The sequence below is a fragment of the Neolamprologus brichardi genome, chromosome 4, assembly GCF_056152115.1.
Source record: "Neolamprologus brichardi isolate AB-2024 chromosome 4, ASM5615211v1, whole genome shotgun sequence".
Classification (NCBI taxonomy): Eukaryota; Metazoa; Chordata; class Actinopteri; order Cichliformes; family Cichlidae; genus Neolamprologus; species Neolamprologus brichardi.
In genome coordinates this window covers 12773529-12793666 of record NC_142107.1, presented here as the reverse complement: position 1 = coordinate 12793666, position 20138 = coordinate 12773529, and the positions used below count along the sequence as shown (strand labels likewise).

The 20138-nt window shown below is 37.8% G+C and overlaps 3 protein-coding genes and 1 pseudogene across 3 annotated transcripts in view; 3 read left to right on the top strand and 1 right to left on the bottom strand.

The window, feature by feature from the left end:
• Positions 1-166: 166 nt before the first annotated feature.
• Positions 167-1272, bottom strand: LOC148102969 (neuropeptide B-like). The gene is made up of 2 exons (XM_087840297.1): positions 954-1272; positions 167-422 (listed from the first exon to the last, which is right to left on the bottom strand). Exons 1-2 carry the CDS (start codon positions 1209-1211, stop codon positions 294-296), a joined length of 387 nt encoding a protein of 128 aa, XP_087696423.1. The 5' UTR covers positions 1212-1272; the 3' UTR covers positions 167-293.
• Positions 1273-4137: 2865 nt separating this feature from the next.
• LOC102786176 (B-cell receptor CD22-like) lies at positions 4138-6417 on the top strand. The gene is made up of 7 exons (XM_035908046.2): positions 4138-4381; positions 5180-5434; positions 5550-5637; positions 5708-5762; positions 5881-6011; positions 6094-6147; positions 6285-6417. The coding sequence occupies exons 1-7, from the start codon at positions 4138-4140 to the stop codon at positions 6415-6417; spliced, it is 960 nt and encodes a 319-aa protein (XP_035763939.2).
• A 1701-nt stretch (positions 6418-8118) lies between these two features.
• On the top strand, positions 8119-10104 carry LOC148102968 (opioid-binding protein/cell adhesion molecule homolog; annotated as a pseudogene).
• Positions 10105-12814: 2710 nt separating this feature from the next.
• The window catches only part of rnf213a (ring finger protein 213a), a 33484-nt gene continuing 26160 nt past the window's right edge, over positions 12815-20138 (top strand). Inside the window, exons 1-7 of the mRNA XM_006791411.2 lie at positions 12815-12915; positions 14725-14843; positions 16549-16706; positions 17643-18329; positions 18451-18617; positions 18709-18876; positions 19878-20077. Of these exons, the coding sequence (XP_006791474.2) occupies positions 14744-14843; positions 16549-16706; positions 17643-18329; positions 18451-18617; positions 18709-18876; positions 19878-20077 (1480 nt within the window). The 5' untranslated portion in view covers positions 12815-12915; positions 14725-14743. The remainder of the gene's footprint in view (positions 12916-14724; positions 14844-16548; positions 16707-17642; positions 18330-18450; positions 18618-18708; positions 18877-19877; positions 20078-20138) is intronic.

Genomic DNA, 20138 nt, shown 5'->3' with positions numbered 1-20138 from the left:
TGTCATTGCAGTGCTTGAGCTAAAGCATTTCAGCTTGCAATTTTGGGTGCACGGAAAAAATCACACTGTAATACCTCAGCAGACTGAACAAGGATGAAATACTTTATTCAAGAAAACTCATAAACATTAATACATTTCTTTTCAAGCTTAAAAATTTAGAGCAGGTTTATTCTGGTCAAATGGTTCATAAGAGTAGCGTCTCCAGTGCAACACCTATTAAAATGTCCAGTTTTAAAATGTCAGTCCTGCAAGAAGTATGCTTGGTCATCTATCCCAGCTGTTGGCTTTGCTGCTTAGTCTGCTTCACAATCTGAGGAGTCCAGAGAGAGGAAGACATCGGCTTTGCACCGAAATGAAGCCTTGATGTCCTGGATGCGTTCACAGCTCTGCAGGTTTGGTGTAATATCTTTTATACAAACAGGCTGTTTGGAGAGAGGAAAAAGACAAATGGTACTGCATGAGAGAGCATCCGAAATCAATAACCTTATATATTCTGGAAACCTGAGTAAGTAACCTTGACATAACATTCTTTTATATATATTTTTAAGGGAGTACCATTGAGGTATTTTGCATGTAACATTCACACAAAATTTAAAGTGGAAAAAAATACTTAAAAGTTGTTGCTCTAAAAAAAAAAAAAAAAAAAAAAAAAACATTTGGAAAATTGTAGATTACAGACTAGTACAGTTAAGCTTTAAATTTTTATATTTTGCTATAAAATGAGATTTTTTTTAAACTAACTTTATTATTTGTGCTTTAAAAAAGTACAAATACTAGTCTAACGGTGCTGAATGGACAGCTCCTTCCTTACTGAAGTGACGGTAACAGATTATCATAAAAACAATACTTTTAATTTTTTTTCCATTAGATTTTATTTGTGTTTGTAAGCGTGCTATCCTTAGTCGAAAAGAAAATTAGATTTGTAAAATTCTTTTTAAAAAGCGACCACTCACCATCGTCTTCAAGATGGAACTGGACGCCGGCATCTCAGAGAACACGTTGTTTGTTGCGGACTCGTCAGGGTCTGCATGGTGCGGCTCCTCTCTCGTCACGTAAGCTGATCTCCGAATACCGGACAGCAAACCGGACGCCCTGCCTACGGAGTAGTAGGTTGGGCCGGCCACCTGCTTGTACCATGCCTCCGTTGGACTGCAAGCGACCAGCACTGAGATGACTACAATGGGGAGCGCGAGTTTAGGAGACCTCTTCATGACGAGCACTGACGCTTGAATGTTCGCACCTCTACTCTAGAGCAACAAGTCCTCTTGGAAGTGACCGCTCACTGCTTGTATCCTCGTTTTCCGAGTCTACTTATAGCGACCCGTGATTATGCAGCTAGTTTTCGTCACGGAAAGCTGCGCGATCATTGAGTACTATAGGCTAGATTGCGCTTTTGGATGGGGTGTGTTTGATGCGTGCATTTCCAGGGTGACGCAAATTCTCGGTTTATTTCTGTAGGTTTTAACCCAAGGGATTTAACAAAATATGGTAAATTACAGGAATTTTTAAAAACATTGTCCCTCCAATTACACAGGCTGCAAAATAACTGGGCAGTTGACCATGGTAATGTCCAAATGTATGGCCTTTTATTTCAACATTAGTTAATTCCGTAGGTGTTTATATGTCAGTATGGAAATCCCTCTCATTGTGTTATGGAGTCTGAGACTTATAGTCTGAGAACTCCTCACCAACTCATCATGGCTAGTGTCATCTTAAAGACCTTTGGTTGCATTTTCTCAAATGGTCACATTTCAGTTTTTGCAAATATTTAATCTTCATACCAGATCCAGACTGACTACTGTTGTTTCTTAAGTGAAGCCCCTGTGTAACAAGTCACCTATGATAAAGGCTGAAGCTGAATTATATGTCATCATAGAAACTCAAAATAAACAACAGACTTATTAAAAAGACATCAGATAAAAAGAAAGATGATCAATTTGGATTTTCTTAGACATGAGGAATGCCTAAAATTTTCCACTCAAGACAGGCCTGCAGAAATGTAAATACACATGATTCACCTACAGTGAACAACAGGTGACAAATAAGTCTTTGCTGGAAAACATCTAGAAAAAGAAAAGTCTGCTCAGATTTGAAACATCATTCTTTGAGTGGATGAAACCAAGATCATCTTAAGGAAAGGACGGGCTTATCATTCAAAACATACCACATCATCTGTTAAACATGGTGGATGTGACTTGATGACACAGTTTGAACCGATCGATCAGTATTCTGCTAATTATCATTACAATTTATATATTTCTATATAAGCTGTGCAGAATTTATATACTTTATGACCTTTGAATATATAACTATCCATGTATTTGACAATAAGGAAGATGATTATCATGAGAATAGGATGGCAATTATAACATATACAGGGTGTTCCCTGCCTCTTGCCTTATAGTAGCTGGGATAGGCGCCAGTTCCCCCGTGACTGTGAACTGGATAAGCAGAAGAGAATAGATGGATGGATAATGATTAAATAATGGTTATTATTGTTGTTAATAAATAATTTTTCTCAAGCTGGTTACTAACGAAAGTGACACACGCATTATTTCCTTTCCTGCGTTATGTATTACATATACTCACCTTCCCCATTATCCCCCCGTGCTAATGTCTGAAACAATGTGTTTTTATTACTGCAATATTAAAGGTAAAGCATTAAACATTTGTGTAATGATCATTTGAAAGAAGATAAATGCAAAAGCGGCTTTACGCTAGGCTACAGCTGGTAAAGATCCACAACGCAGCTGCAAAACAACCCAAAAACATCTGAAGACAAATAGATTGCTGTTAAGTGGCTGAGTCAATAACCTGATCACAAGCAAGTTATTCATTTACTGAAGACAGAACAGAAGGCAGAAAGACTCACAAAGGAGCAACAAGTGAATGCAACTGCAGCAAAGGCCTGGCAGAGCATCAGAAGAGAGGAAACACAGTAGACAGCCTGAGTAATTCTAGTAAAGCTCTTATGAAGTTCCTATGATCCTGAAATGCAGAAAAAGCTGGTTATCTAATCATGTCAGCCTCTCAGTTCACAGCTAATGCAAGTGTAAGATTTTAGTCTTACACCACCCCTTCGCCTCCACACTTTATTTTTCATAATTACTCAATCCAAAAAGGCAAATAAATGAAACACACATAAACCAAAACAGTGTCCTATTGACAATGACACAATGTGCACATTGTTAAACAAAAAATGATAAAAAAAAAAAAAAAAACGCAGCTCCCGAGTGCTACCTCTGCTCTAATTCTGCTTTCACCACAACAAAGCAGCATCAGACTGTCACGCACATGCACAGGGGATGGGGTTTCTCGGTACTGCTCTTAGTTAAACGGCAAGAGATAACGTGTTTCTTGAAACTGCTGTTTAGATGACCTGATTTTAAGTCTTTTTTTTTTTCTTTACAGGAAGCAGTGCGTACAGTATCTAGAGTACAAAATCAGTAAAGAAGAAAAAAAAGAGAGGAGATGTTCGTTTTGAGAACAAAACATCAAATGCAAACTTGCAAATGTCTCTTCTTGCGAGCATTTTAACATCAGGAAGGAGTTTCAAGTATGTATGAAGAACACAGACACCTGACATGGATGTTAATGTTGCTGTTTCTGACAGGTAAATGCAGCACTTGTATCTTCTTTAATGTTTTACAAGAATGCTAAAATATTACAGCTATCGAGTGAATCTGTCTCTTTTAGGTGTTCTCTGCAATATGTGGAAAGTGAAGCATCAGCAGCGTCTTATTTGTGCAGTCAAAGGCTCCTCAGTCCTTTTTCTTTGTTCATTTCAAAATCCTGACAACCAAACAGTGAGGAGGATCCTGTGGGGTCACGTACAGCCTGCTGCTTTAAAGGCTCGCTTAATTTCTAGCAGTTTACGAACTCTTTTCACAAGATTCCAGTACATCGGAAACACATATCACGATTGTTCTTTGAAAATACACCAGGTGGAGTGTAGTGATGTAGGGAGATACTTTGTCAGATTTAACACCATGTCTAATAGACATGAAGAAAATACCCTGGTACTGAAGGTTGTTGGTAAGTTTTTGTTGCTGCTGTTGTTGTTTTTTTTAAATAAATAAAAGCTTTCAACAGTTAAGATTAAAGTGTCACTTTGCTTTTTCAGATTTGACTATTTTTATGTCAAAACCTTCTGTAAAGGAAGCAATAAGGGAAGGCGACTCTGTAAATCTCACCTGCATGAACAGTTGTGATGGTGGTAAGATTTCATCTGCGTACACCTGGTTTAAGAATGGAGAGCCCCTACACGAAGGAGCAGCTCTTTATTTAAGAAACGTGTCCCCCACAAGCTCTGGAAACTACACTTGTTCTCTAAAAACACACTTAGGATCAACTTCAAGAGTCCTGGGTATAGATGTTGAATGTGAGTATGAGACACAAGATCAGTACTTTAAGGTAAAAAGAAATAATAATGCTGAAATAGTAATGAGTAATGATCTCCTACATTCTGCCTTTTAGCGTCTTAAATCTCTTAACTGTTTATAGCATTGAGTAACCTGATAATGGGAAATGTCTAAGAAGTATTAGTGAGAAGTAGATCAGTGAATTACACTATTTATACTTTTATATAGTCGTTGAGCTATTACGTCACAGAAATGCATGGGGGCTTTTAATGACTGTCTAATTGGTATGATATTTCTGCTCAAGCTTCTGGGACTTATTTTAAGAATAACACATACGCAAACTAGCTTTAATGTGCACACTAAAATACATTAATTCTGATGTACATATTCTCATGCAATATTTATTTAGTCTTAATTAAAACTTCAGTCTTTTCTTATTATAAGCTAAACTGTTATTGTTACCTACACATAACAGATATAAGCTGGATGTGAACCCCGGTCTCTAGCGTGAGAGCTGTGGGCTTTATATGCTGCCATCAGTTCTAGTCACCTACTGCTGACTCATATGGAGTTCAGTAATGTGCAATTACGTCCAAGGATACTTTTTGGATAATTACACAGTTTTTGTGATTTTGTCACTGCACACCAGCACAGTGGGTTTTAAATTAAACAGGCAAGATGTGATCAAAGTCCAGATATTCAGCTTTAAATTAAGGATCTGGAGGTTAGTGTACTTCTAGTGCTTGAAAAATTGGGAAGGTTGCTTCATGTGTGGTCCTGATAACTGATAACGCCCAAATAATAAAATTTATTTTCAGATGGCCCTAGGAACACTACAGTGCTTGTCCAACCACCTTTGGGGGCAGACCCTGGCAGCGACTTTACCCTGATTTGCAGCAGTCATGCAAACCCCCCCGTGGAGAATTATACGTGGTTCAGAATAGCTGCAGGTGATTCTGTAAATGTTGGACATCAGCCAGTGTTCCACCCTAGGGACAGTGACCAGTATTTATGCAGTGTCACCAACAAACACGGAAGTCAAAACTCTTCTGTTGTCACTTTAAACATTAAAAGTAAGTAGGTTTGAGTGGCTGGTGCTATTGGATGCATTCTGACTAGTATCAATAACCATTAAAAGTTTGCTTGGCTCTGGCATTACTGATTTAAAACAATGAATTTGTTTTACAGAAAACTGGCCAATGTTTTGGGGATACATACTTGTCATTGTAACAGTTGCTGTAGTTCTGATTGTGACCACTTTTATTGCTGTTAGAAGGTGAGTGTTACCTAATTTTGAAATTTCACTAATTTTGTAACACGTCGCCTAAATTCTGTTTATCTTTCAGACTTAACAAAAAGCAAATGAGGTCACCGGTGGAAAGTGGTGAGAGAGAATCGCAGGTGCTACTATTACTGCTGGACAATCATTCATTAATAACAGAAGTTCAAATTTAGAGTTCAGTAGAAACAAATGAAGATTGTTGTTAATTGTGCGTTGCTTCTTTGTGACTTTATCTAGAACACAGGTCGTGTCAGCAGGCTCTCAATGTGTGATGATAACCAACCACAACATCAGGATCAGAGTGAAGGAGAAACCACTGAAATAATCTACGCGACTGTTTACTTCCACAACAAAAGAAAGCCAAACGCGTGAGATATTTCAACAATATAAGATAAAAATATATTATTTATTGTACTGGAGGAACATGCTGATAGAATGAATTACCTGCAGGGAGCAGCAGAAGAACACCCAAAGTGATGATGTCATTTACAGCACAGTGTGCAGGTAAGACTCAGACAGTATACCACTACTACTAATAATAATGATAGTAATAATAATAATAATATGGGAACTTATGTATCTGTCAGGAGCTATGGACACTTCATTCTGTTACATGCTGTCATGTCTGTATCATTACTTAGACCAGTTTGTGCAGCTTTGAATCACCCACAGAACCAACAGGAGGCAACTGGCCCAATATATGTCTTGCCTAAAAGAAAGCAGCCTCCATATACTGAAGAGGGAGCCTGTTTGTTAAAGGGGTCAAAGTTCTAGTGACTTCACACTGGGTGAACTTGTGAGGAGAGGAACAGTGGCCTGCCCACTCTCCCATACTGCTCATTAATGTCCAAAGATTTGATGTTGGGGTTTGAGATCTTCTGCTTGATTCCAGCTCCAGTTTGAATTCTTTGTCATTCTGTATTATTTATTATTTTAGTATGTTGTGAGTACTGTGTTTTATTTATGCATTCCCCCCATTTTTCACTATTGTTAATGCTCTGCATTCTCTTGCCAAGTGTTAGCATTAACTTCGGTGTTTGTCTTGTTTGTTCTCTTTTCTGTTTTACTGGTTTTACTGCTTCCTATCTGTCCTCACCTGATTTCCTGTTGTGTAATCCCTAATCAACCCTTGGTGTGCATGTATATTCCTTTGCTGTGTTGTGTCGGTCTTGTTCAGTTACGTTCCTGATGGTACGCTGTACTGTTCTAGTCTCCTTTGTGCCTTTTGGATGTTGCTATTTGGAGTTCATTTTTAAACCATTTTGTATTGGATTTATTTCCTCCATTAAAGCTCACTTTCTGTTGAACATTATGTCTCCTGTGATTGGGTCTTCAGTTACTCAAACAACACAATTTTAGATCTGAGGTAGCAGGTCACAGGGGGAATTTAGAAAGTAAGAGAAGGAGATGATGGAAAGAAGAAGAAGGTGTTTTCACATTACTGTAATGAACTCCAGCGGATAATAGTAATCAGAGGCAATACTGTATTGTCAATATTCCATTAGTATGTGATGTATAATGCAAAGAAAAAGAAAACAGACAAATGAAGTAGGAAAGAAAAGTAAAGAGCAGTGTGTGAATGCTTTTTTAAAAGAACTACAAATTGTTCTTGTTGTCTCTGATTCGACTTAAAGAGACAACAGTGACAAATTCTCAGACGTCCTTAAACTTCAAGAACTCAGCCACTCACCTCGCTATCAATTATAGAAATTCTCTGCAGTTCAGATCGGTTTGTCACCGTGGACATGATCAGTCAGTGCGTTCATCTATCAGTGGACTGACCTCCTTACCCAGGGTAGGAGGCAGGGTCAGAAATAAGTAACCTAATGTGACCCATGTGGCCTATGGATTGTGGTAGGAAGTCAGAAAGACCCACACAGACACAGAAAGAACATAGAAACTCCACACAGAAAAGCCTCAGTGTGGATTTAAAACACGGATCTGTGCACCATGCCACTGCTTGCCTTTACAAGTCATGCATTATAAGATAATGTGAATAAAACACTGTAATGGCACATTACATGCATCAACATCAAACCTAGCAATAATGGCTGTGCATGTGAGTCGTTTCCCATTTTTCCCACAGAGGGGTTCATATTATAAATTTGCTGTGAAATCTGTTCATTGTTGTGTGATATGAGTGTTAGCTGTTAATCAGTGGTGGGCAGTAAAACGTCTGGTGACATGCATGAGATTCAAGAGAATGAATCATTATGTTCCAGCAACATTTAGTTAGAAAAGAAGAGCAGAGAAAAAAACAAACATACCACAGCGCCTCTGATGCTGCTACATGGTTTCATATGCTCTCTTCTAAACCTTAGATGTTGACTGCATCTGTGGTTTGCATGACCAGATGGCACCTACCATGTAGAAAGTAGCGCATAGCAGAGAACGAAGTCACTTTTTCTCTGTACGTTCGTGATAACTTTAAGTGATTCTAAACTTTATGCTTGTGTAACTTAAAAAAGCTCCAACATGTGCACTGAACCCATCACCCTAAAATTGACACTAACACTGGTCTTTGGAGGTAAGTACGACATTTATTTCTTATTTTAAGGGAATTTCAAAATGTTTAAGCAATAGAAAATTAAGATTAATGCTTCTGTTCCAGGTGTTATCTGCAGTAAGTGGAACGTAGACGATCAACAGCCTCATATGTGTGTAGTGAAAGGATCATCTGTTGTCACTCTTTGTCCATTTTCCTATCCTGACAAACACATAGTACAGGAAGTCATGTGGGGACACAATAAAAATATTTTTGCAGGTCCGTTCATTTATCACAGTGGCTCAAATAATAGCTCTTCGCGATTTCAGTATGTTGGTGACAAACGGAATAACTGTTCACTGCAAATACACCAAGTGGAGCACAGTGATGAAGGAAAATATGCCTTTAGATTTATAACCAACTCCACAAATGGCCAATGGACTGGAAAAAGTGGGTCAACACTAAAAATCGTTGGTAAGATTTAATTTTGGTTTTCTTTTTAAAGAATTTCAACTCCCCTTTGCTGTTTAATCTGACAAGGTCGAAACACAAGTTATTAATTTCTCTCATAGATTTGAACATTTCCATGACGAAACTCAAAAGACACGAATCAATCCAGGAAGGCGACTCTGTGAATCTTACTTGCACAGACAGATGTGATGTTGGCAACTTCTCATCTGTCTTCACCTGGTTTAAGAATGGAGAATACCTGCAGAATGGATGAGTGCTTCAATTAAGAAACTCTGGAAACTACACTTGTTCTCTAAAAACAGGCACAGGAACAACTTCAGGAGTCCTACATGTTGATGTTGAATGTGAGTATTGTATAGAGATGTTTTAAACCTTACATACTGCTTAGGCCAAATTTGACCCATTTTGACATTTGACCTCCTGAGCAACAATACCAGAGATGTGATTCTTTCAGCTTGAAATTGGATGACTTTTGCAAAAATGACCCAAACTATTACAAAGTTGAAAGTTTTTCTACAGTTCAGCCTTGACTGTTACTGTTCACATCACATTTGCCCAGGTTCCCAGAGATAGGTGCCTGCTGGCTTTTGAATTGAAATGGACTCGTTAAACAGTGAAATAGTAAAACAGCATAGGAATGATCAAATATGAGGTGCATGATGTGATAATTCAGAGGGTCGGTAGATAAAATCTTTGAAATTTACAGAATAAAATGCTTTATAAATGTAAGGTTAAAGTATGAATTGTAGTTAAAAGCATTTTAAATTATTGACTAAATGTTGCAAAATCTAACAGATACACAGTTTCTGCTCTCTAAAACTTCAATTAAGAATGAATGATTCATTTACTAATGCCAAGTGGCTGTTTGTGCATTCAAATAGCCATACTCTGAAGACATATGAGCAGTATGTAAGAGTTAAGCATGGAAACATTGTTGTTTACTGCAACACATTAAATATTTCCTCACAATTTAGATACCAAAATAATGAATCTGATTTATGTAAGGTGATTTCACTAATGACTTTATTTTAGATGGCCCCAGGAACACATCAGTTTCTGTCACACCATCAACAGAGACCCTGATCTGCCACAGCCATGCAAATCCAGCAGTGGAGAACTATACCTGGTTTAAAATATATAATGATCACATTTCAGCAGCAGGACACCAACGTGAACTACATTTGAAGAAGGATTTTCAGGGCGATCACAACTATTTCTGCATGGCTACAAACAAATACGGGAGTCACAACTCCTCTACAGTGCTGTTAAGGGGCAAAGGTAAATAGATTTATGTTCCAAACACTGTGGCTTGTGCAGACGCAACTTTGCAAATTAGAGTCTGCCCTTGGAAACCCTTCCAAACAAACTGTACTTGTTCAGTCTTTTTTACTTTAACGTGCAACATCCATGTTTCCTCAGTGTACTGGTGGAGAGATCAGATTGCTATCTGTACTTCTATTGCTGCACTCCTCATCGTGGTTGCTGTTGTTGCCATTAGAAGGTAAAGTGTATTTATATTTGTTACAGCTCACACATATTGAAGAAACCCATGTATGGTTTACCCAAGTTATTTGCAAGTTATTTTGTGTTGTCTGACTGAGTACAATTCACCAAGCAGGAAACTTATATATGTCTTCTTTGATGTCTTATTAATTATTGTATCTAGAATACGCACTACTGCAACTATCCCGTGGTTGACATGAGCCAGTCACAAGAGGAAGAAGTCATGCACTCAACGGTCGTTTTTAAAAGCAAAACAAAAGCATGCGTGTGAGCTATCCCTGTAGCTTCAACATATTATTCAACTTGTGCTGCATTTTTCACTGATCCACTATGTCATCAGCAGGGAGCAAAAGATGGACTCAACTAATGATGGTGATTGTACCATTTACAGCACACTGTACAGGTAAAGTTCAACAAGAACAAATTTCATAAATAACAGTTCAGCTCCAGACAATAGTGTAAAGGCACAAATTGGACAACATCAATCAATCAATCAATCAAACAAAGTGAACAATGTAGATTAACTGGCAAAATGACTCTGCTACCATGCTTCTTGTATGCTGTGTCTGAGTCAGTGGAAACCCCCACCACAAGCTTTTGTACTGCTGTCTGTTTAGTGGTTTCTACTTATCGATGCTTGATTTGTTTATTTACTATTTTTTCACTACATTATTTCTAAATGTATTTTTTCATTTTTTTTATTTTAGGCCCACAGGATTTTAGAGCACTGTTTTATTTTTTGTACACAAGTTGCTCCTTTATCTTCAAATGTGACAGTCCATACCCTCGAATGTGTAATCTAAGTGCGGTAATGGACCTGCCCAAAATGAAAGCGATATACCAAAGTGCAGCTATTTGGCTGAAACACCAATTTTGGGTGTTTAAGTCAGATGCTTGAACTCAACTTCAATTTTGTCCAGACTCGAGAAAGCTAAACAGCATTTCCTGTTTCAATTCTTAACTCTTGCCTTTCATTGATGAGCTGCTGGAAAGACGGCCAGATACACCACAACCTTAGATTTGTGTAAATATTACTGGCAAGTGCATTTAGAATACACAGCCTTTCCGATTCCAGGAATAGGTTTATTTCATTGCAGTGTTTTACCATTTAGTCTCCATGGGGCACCCTTAACTTTTTGAAGGTTAATGGATATTATCGTTAATCCTACCTGATGTCGTGATTTACAGTGACTCATGGGAGGAACACCTACAACATCTAAAGGTTGTGATGGCAAAGATCCAGTGAGCTGGTTTGATCTGAGTGACTTTAACCTAACATTTTGCTTGCACATTGGTCCACAAAGGAGTGTTCAGCACTCATTTTACATCATTTAAGACCTACTATAGGGGAGTTGTGGAAAAACTTAGAGCTTCCTAACAACTCGAGATACTTTTTTTTTTAACCCTGATGAGCAGCCACAGTACAGTGTGCAATGCTACTACACATAATTGGGTTATTCTGCCCTCTGTTGAAAATGTAAGAGCATAGCATGAGCTTGGGTTCAGATTTTTGACTAATATGACTCAAAGACATTCAAAATAAATCTCTCTTCAGTAGGTGAGTGGGTGTCCTGTGAGAGCTATGGAGAGGCACAGCTCATAACAGGACTAAAGGTCATTCCACAGGCAACACAGGACACTCAGTGTAACGATAAACATATGCAGTTTTAGCATATTGGCCTTTACTGAGAATTTACTGTAACACGATGGTGTAGATCGGTTTCATTTTTCACTGCATATTCCTTTCTTATCAGCTTATAAATGTTACAAACTAAACAGCTGTTTTTTATGACTTTAAATATTTGTTTTCAGCCATCACCCAGTGCCTGCAGGAGCCTGCATGTAGACTTCAAATGTCAGCGGAACAAACCTGCTGTGCTGAGGGCCACTTATTCTGATGTATGAAAGGATCTGCTGCTCCAGTGCTTCTACTTTCACGAGTATTTTGCTGTTAAACAAATAAATAAATCTGTCAAATGTGACAGATTGCAGAAATCCATTCAGTTTGGAATGTTTTTTATGAATTTTCCTAAAAGGTTTAAAGCCAGCCTTTTTCCCCCTCTCCCTTTCTTAACAGTCTCAAACTTTTACACATTATGGGCACATTTCCAGGAGTTTGTAACTGCAGCATGCTTATTTCCTCCTGCTGGTCACAGAGCATGTCTATTGAGCAGTTTGTCCTTGCCTAAAGGCAATAGGAAAGTACAATGTAATGACAAACAAACACCATCACATGGCAAGTGACCGCATGGGACCAACCCCATTTTAACTGTTTTCCCTGTACAATTATTGTGTATTATAATGTGTTTTTGTACATTTCAGATGCTGAAATATAAACTGCAGCAAACAAATGAACTTTATTTTTTAATCACAATCTGTGAAAAAATAAATATATAATACTTTTAAGATGTTTAATATGTTGCATCCACAGATTGTTCCATAAGATACTTTTTCATAAACTTCATTTATGCTAAGAAAAAAATAAGGTGAGTTTAAATCAATTTACAGCACATGCATCCATGCACTAAAATACCCCTAGAAGAGGTCGTTTGTCTCCAGTAGTTCAACTTATGCTTTCATTACCTATGAATGAAAACCAGCTTAGTCAGACATACCCTCTTGGCAAAAGAAACCCCGATTTTATTAGTGATTATAAAAGTAAACTTAGCTCACGCCCATTTCTGACAAAACGAAACTTTAGTAGATACGGAAACGAGGGGACAGCCGGTCTTGGACGTGTCTTTGACGGCTGCGTAGTGGGACCAGCAGAGATGATTTGCAAGCTTTCTCCTTTTTGCAGCACAGAAGAGAAGGTAGGAAGGCAGCTCAGGTCGGCTGTTATTTATTTATTGTTATGAGCATTGGGTGACTGTCACAACGTCAGAATTTCCGTTGTGACACAGTAGGAATAAACTCATCCTAATAACAGAATTAGCTATCAGACTGCGCTGTCTTGGGCCAGGTCTGTCTGGCTCCAGCTGAGTTACGGGGTGTGGAAGTTTGGTTGACGTTTGTTCTTTCCAATAGTATCTCCGTTTATTATGGAGAGTGAATCAGAGCTAACTGCCCAAGCTAATGTTAGCTGCGCAGCTCATTAGGCTGGCTGCTTCGGGGAAGCTAGTTAGCAGAGTCGCTACTTAATTTTAGCAATAGCGCTCTGTGTAGTGTGACTAAGAGCCTTCCCTGCTGCTGCTAAGCGTGTCGTGATTCTGCAGGTTTTATTTTGTCAGTGTCTTCGTGGCCATTTAGTTCGCTTTCTCTCTGTTTTGTTGTTGTCAAACGCACTGGCACGCAAGAAGTGACGTAAAACGTGTGCGTTTCTTTACGCAGCGAACATGTGAATGGCCGAACTTCTAAGCCAAAGATCTTTTCGCCTCAAGAAGAGTCACTCCTTAAGTTCTTGAAAAAGGTCGTCCCGCCTTTATCTGTGAAAGTATGAAAGCTCATCTCCTAGAATGGAATAGTCACTTGTTATTTGCAGTATTTTCAGCAATATAGAAATACGGTTTAAACACACGCGATGGTGTTTACTGTATTTGTTCTGTTTTATTAAGAAATACAGAAATCCTTTGAAGTCTAAATCAAATCGCAAAAGACCTAACCGACCTTGATGCTGATTGTTCATTTCCTTTCCTTGCTTATACTAAATTGATTATATTCCTGCAAAGTTACTAATTATTGACATCAGTCTCACAAACAGGCATTATTGGTTGGGCTCTAAAATCAAACTGGTTTGAACCAGTTATATTTCACAATGTATTTATTTGTATTTGGGTCAGATGTCTTAAACCTTAATAGCCTTTCTCAGTGGATTGAAAACGCCCAAAGCAATTGTTGGATTAAAGTGTAACCAGAAGTCCAATGAAGACCATTGAAGAGGGAGAGCGATTGCCAGATGAATTATGCAGAAATGAAAGTGAACTATCCATCGCTGGATTGAATGACTTGATCCCAGCAGATTTAAGCATTACCCAATTTTGACTCTTTATTCATGACATTAAAACTCAATTGAAATCAAAGAATAATGGCATAATATTAACTTGGGTGGTTCATGAATTTATGTTGAGTTATTCAGTCATTCACATAATATCGCCTTTACATTTCCAGCTAATAAGTAATGTGAAGTATTTATTGAAAGTATGAGGAAAAGGAAGGAGGAAAACCACCTTCTCCGTTTCTACGCTTTGTGAAATGTCCTACATTATGTTTGAACTATTTATGGCATAGAAAGAATTACTTATTTCCTCATTAGAACTACTTTTGGTCAGTGTTAACTGAATTTTTCTTTTAAGGATGTGCTATTAAAGTGTGCTGTGAGGGTTCCCAGTTTTTTTTTTTTTCCTCTTTGGTTAATGTCAGTTTTTTATTGGATGCTTGTTCGCGGGCCATGAATGTGGGCGTTCAGTTGACTCGCTGACACTCTTGTAAGATGACTTCCAATTCAGTCTCTCACAGGCCAGCTTCTTGGGTATGACTGATCAAAGTTCAGAGGAGATAAACACATTGCGACTGGTTGTTGTTGCGTAGCTGAACACAGTTTCATGTGACATCGGCTGCCAAAATAGAAAGTGAAAGAAAATTTTGAGATGGTCTTAAAGTGAAAATAGTTTCTTTCTTTGCAGTGATCACTGAAGCCTGAAGATGAAGTGCTCACGCTGTGGCCATAACATTGTAGAGAAAACAGCCAAATTCTGCAGTGACTGTGGCCTAAAGCTGTCTGTTAAACCTACAAATGCACAAGGTAAGTAGATGAGGTCAGAAATGTGGTGTCATTTATATAGTTGTTTATAATATTTGAAGAAGTCCAAGTGACAACTTTGTTGTTCCTGTTAATTCGGCATAATGTACTGTATTATTTAAACTGCTCTGTATTTGATTAACAGTGTGGATGCTTTTTTCCGGGCCTGTCAACAAAAAAAATTATAGTTTGAACATGCAGCTCTGCAGACATAATGAAATTACACTTTTCTATAAATATAGATTAAAAACCTGTATACAAGGAATTTAATCATGTAAAATTATGTGATGATAAGGGCTGTTCATCTGCGCATAACTTATATTGCACATTTTTTCCTGACATGAGGATTTACATTAGTCATGTTGCACATGTCAAAGCAAAATTAGGTACGGTTTGCATAATGTGGGGGAAAAAAAAGAGATTGTAGATACGTCTGTGTTATCAGTTCACCCTAAGCCTTTAGTCAAGGAAAACTAAGACTAAAGGCCATTATTATATCCTAAAAATCAATCCAGCATCCAGTATTTGGAAAATTTAGATTCCTTGCATGTATTCTTTCATTTCTCATTCCTGTTTCTTAATTTTTTTTAACTCAAAAAAATCCCACACTTCTAAATTGTGACATAAGGCCTTCTTGGCTGAACTGGAGAAAATGATCCGAGCTCTTGTGTCATTACGTGTTACTGTAATGCCCTGTTTCACGGCAGGGATAAACCAATTTCATCTCTCTGAGGTAAACAAAAATGCAGCGGCCAGACTAGTAATGGATTCTAACAAGTGAGCTCATATTATTCATACTCTTTACACTGGCTCTCAGTAGACTTTGATTCATTTTAAAGTTCTTGTACTCACCTACAGAGCACTTAACAGAAAGGCTCCAGACTATTAATCCCAGCTTCTTACCAAACATACTGCTGCTTGCAATCTTCGATCACAGGCTCAGAATTTGCTAGTTGTTCTTCATACAAGATTGAACACTAGAGGCTTTCAGGTGTCTTTCGTGTCCCACTACGACTGCATTTAGCTGACTCTGTGGACTCTTTTAGAAAACGGTTCAAAGATTTTTTTTGTTTAACCAGACTTTCCATTAAGATTGTACATATTTCAACTTTTCAAACTACGTGTTTATTTTATTCTGTGCTTTACCTTGATTTTTGTATTCCTGTTAACAACACTTGAATTTTCAGTTATATTTTATAGTTTTCTGTTTAGATTGGCTGTGATATAACCGCATGTTCACATAGGTGTAAGATTACCTATCGTGACAGCGTGGTGGCCTACTTTGTAAGGGTCAGAAAATGCAAATTTGTGCCTTGTGACTTACTGAACAAGCTCAGGTGTTTTCTTTATAGTTAAAAGAAAATTTGCCTACGTGGGTCAAAGTGAAACATACAAATGCCACCTTTTGTGGTTTAATGTATGTCCCTATTAATTTCTGGACAGAAATCAAAATGTCATTTTAACTATTTATTGAACGTGCATGTTGACTCTGTCGGAGTTCATGCTTCTCTAAATCTTTGACTGGCAAGGTGATGAGCCGGAATGAAAAGCAGGACTAAATGCTCTGTACTACCACAGTGGTTTTCACATGTCTTTAGAAATTAGCTCATTTTATTTTATTTTTCTAAACGTATAATTTATAATTTGTTATTTTTATTTAATTAAGTTATTTCTTTTTCTTTTTATTAACCCCTCATCGTTAACATAGATGCAGGCGATCAGCCAAAGTCTTTGGTAGCAGATGGGGAAGGTCCAATTGAGAAGCCAGATTCACAGAAAAACACCCCACCGGTGGACAACAAAGAATCCAATAAATCCCCCAAACGGCCAAATGACGAGGTCATCAACAAAAACCCAAAGAAAAAGGTGAGCGTGTCACAATCTTGCCGGGCCTGTTGGTTCTTAGTCTGGGGGAACAACATATTTTGTACAGTAGGTGAATGGCTTTGCCTTTTGTTGGTGTACAGTGAGTTTATGCCACAACCCAGTGTAAGGTTTATTCCAAATTCATTTTTTCTATAATAATTAATCCACCTGTATATAATGAAAATTATATTTTTTTATCACTAAACTATAATAATTTCTGTGATTTGTTCATTTTCAAATTTACTGTTTTATTTGCATTTATTTATTTGCATTCCTAAACAGAAACATTAGTTTTACTGGTTGAATGTTTCGATTGGTTCATTTGTGGCTTCTCAGAGAAGTCCAGTGTGCTGGCTAGAATTTTGTTACAAAAATGCGAGTTCAGTTTTATTTACCTAATCAATAACAATCTTATTTTTAGTTTTAAACATGTTTTTGACACATTTGTTATTTTGTTTTTATTAAATTTGTTAAGCACTCTAGGTGAGTGTTTACATTTAATTTTTTACATTGCAATAATTATTTTCACAAGTGTAAAGGCAGACTTCTGTGACCTGGAACTAGTTAATAGTATATAGTATAGTTTAACCCTTTAATGTTTAGTCTGTCATATTTGAGTCAAGTTTTGGTGAAGTTTGGTTTTTGAGACTTCTACATCATCAGTCTGATCCCCCCTGAATTTATAAACTAAATACAAAAATTCCTAAATACATTTTAGGCAACACATTGTACAAAACATATATGCAAATTAATATATATTTCTTTTACATTTATATGCTTCCTTAAAAAAAAAGTTCATTTTTCAGTCTTTAAAATGTCAAGTGGGTTTGAATATTTATGAATCTAAAATATGTTCTTGTTATCTAATATAGGAAATCATATTTGTGATATTTTCAAAATAGATCTGGGTTTTTTTTGTTTGTTTTGTCTACATAGAAAAAAAAGAAAAGGAAGAACAAAAAGAAAAAAGATGGCACCGTGTCATCAGATCAAGATCTGTCACACATTTCTCCAGGAGATAAGCAGGGGAAGGAGACACAGGGAGAAAGAGATTCTTCTGACAGTGAAAGCTCAGACAATGAAATGGACACAACACCAGATTCACTCCAAGATAGGTTTTCCTCATTAGAAAGCCAGCCTAGTTTCTTGCCAGCTAATGATGTTGTTGCCACTGCTGAAGATGCACAAACCAATCAGAGTGAAAAGTCTGATGCCCCAGTACAGGCAAATACAGTGGAGCAGTCTGAGGGGGCAACAAGTAGCACGAACGAGATGGAGAGCAATGCACACACATCTCCTGACAATCAGCCACGGAAGACAGGACCAGCCGACACTCCAGCTGAACGTCCTGCCTCAGAGGACAACAAGAGTACAACCTCTCAGTCAGCTTCAAGTAAAGGGACCAAGGCCACTACGGCTAAAGATCCAAAGGAAAAAACCTTGAAGAACCAGAAAGACGCAGACAATGCTAAAAAACCTAAACAGGACCACAATGCTAATGTGGCTGCAAATGCAAAGCAGTCAAAGGAAAACACGCAGAAGGGAAAAAATCAGCAGGAACAGAATCAGAAGCAGCCTGTTGCAACTGGCCAACAAAAGGTTTTTGGAACTTATACTGAAAAGGTATTACTGGCTAAGTCAGAATATGTGAAAATAATTGTTATTGACCAACAATAACATTTATGAGAGAGACCTCAGTCTCATAACCTTGAGATGTATTTTTCCAACATATTTAATGCTACAGGCTGACAGCGGCTCCAGTGTGGACCCAGTGGAGAAGATGGAGATTCAGCCGTCAGGGAGCGGGCAGGACTCGACTCCAGCTCAGCCTTCAAATGATAACAAAGGATCTAAAGACGGTGGTGATAACAGCAAAAGCTCAAAAGCTCAAACAGCTCCGCCCCCAAAAAGGTGATAAAATCCTCTCAGTAAACTGTATATTTTGCCTTTAACTCATCTTTGCAAATTTTTTTAATCCAACAAATTTACTTTTGCTTTTCAGATTGACGAGGAACACGAATATTGCAGCACATGACAGACTCACAATTTACTTCCACGCTGTTCTCTCGAAAGATTTCAAATTTGATCCTGGAGAAGATCGAATATTCATCAGGGCTGGGTTATGCATTGGAAAATGGGAAGACAATGCAGCTGAACTGTTTGTGACCAGGTACTTTAACAAGCTGGAAACACTAGGCTGTAGTATGAATAGGTTATTTGACATCAATAATCTCTGAATTGGTGCCTATGCAAGTAGTAAGCCATAACATTAAAACCAACTGGTAAGGCACAGACTCCACACAACCTTGGAAGATAGTCTGTACAGATCAGTCCTCAGCAGTATTAAGAAGTGAGACGTCTATAGATTTGACTTGTTTTTCCCACAGATGCTTGATTAAATTTTGATCTGAAGAATTTGGAGACCAAGTTATGCCTTTAACTGTTTATTCCCCAGATTGTTGCTGAAAAGTGTGTGTAGTTTGGATGCATTGAACTGCTGAAAAATGCCTCTGCCAACAGTTATAAGAGGGAGTGTACATTTTCTAAAAAAAGTTTAGATAGATGCCAAGGTAATGGCCACCAGAAGCCAAAGATTCCCAGAAGACCCCTGTCCTGTTTTTGCCTTTGTCCCATAGCATGCATAGCATGTTTTCATGCTTTGCTGTCATAGCAAACATGAAGGTTTTTTAACAATTTTTATTTCTAGTAATTTTTTGCTGGAACTGGACCACATGCTTCAGCCTATGTATACCAAGCTTGAGCCTTGGATACTCATTACCCTGTTGTTGGTTCACCACTTTTATTTCCTTGGCCGTTCTGTTAGGCAGTAGCCACTGCATACCAGCAGCACTCTAAGCTGAGTGTTTTGCTGTGAACCAATCATTTCTTGTTAGTCTGTTTTTTCCCCTGTTTTCAAAACATCAGCCTCAGGAATTGTTGACTTCCTGTCTAATACATGTCACCCAGTAATATGTATGTTTGGAAAGAAATAATATTCACGTCACCTATCAGTGGTTCTATTGTTGTGGCTCATAAGAATATATTTACCATTTATACCATTCTTTTATTTTGAAATTCTAACTGTGAAGCATCTATTATCCTAAACGCTTGTGTGAGGTTTTATTATATACTGACTTGACAAAATGTACCACGCATTTCTTTTTCATGTAGGGATCTTGGAGAGCATGGGTTTCTGGTCGAAGGCAGCCTGCCAGCTAGCAAAAAAGCTGTGTCTGCGTCAATACCATACAAATATGTTGTCTACAGGAATAAAAAAGAGACATATGAGTATGAATACATATACAAAATGGATTCTACACACACTACGAACAGATGTTTGTTTGTGAAACCCAACCTTATCAATGATGATGGTAAATATAACTTTCATGTAGCCAGCTTTGTTTTTATTGGCTAATGGCTTCACTGTATTTT

Excerpts from the sequence above, each read along its gene's own strand:
- LOC148102969 (XM_087840297.1), bottom strand. The coding sequence starts at position 1,211 with ATGAAGAGGTCTCCTAAACTCGCGCTCCCCATTGTAGTCATCTCAGTG. Across the intron at positions 423-953 it reads GTTCCATCTTGAAGACGATG|CCTGTTTGTATAAAAGATAT; the intron begins GTGAGTGGTCGC and ends CTCTCCAAACAG.
- LOC102786176 (XM_035908046.2), top strand. The coding sequence starts at position 4,138 with ATGTCAAAACCTTCTGTAAAGGAAGCAATAAGGGAAGGCGACTCTGTA. Across the intron at positions 5,763-5,880 it reads GTGGTGAGAGAGAATCGCAG|AACACAGGTCGTGTCAGCAG; the intron begins GTGCTACTATTA and ends GACTTTATCTAG. Across the intron at positions 6,012-6,093 it reads AACAAAAGAAAGCCAAACGC|GGAGCAGCAGAAGAACACCC; the intron begins GTGAGATATTTC and ends AATTACCTGCAG.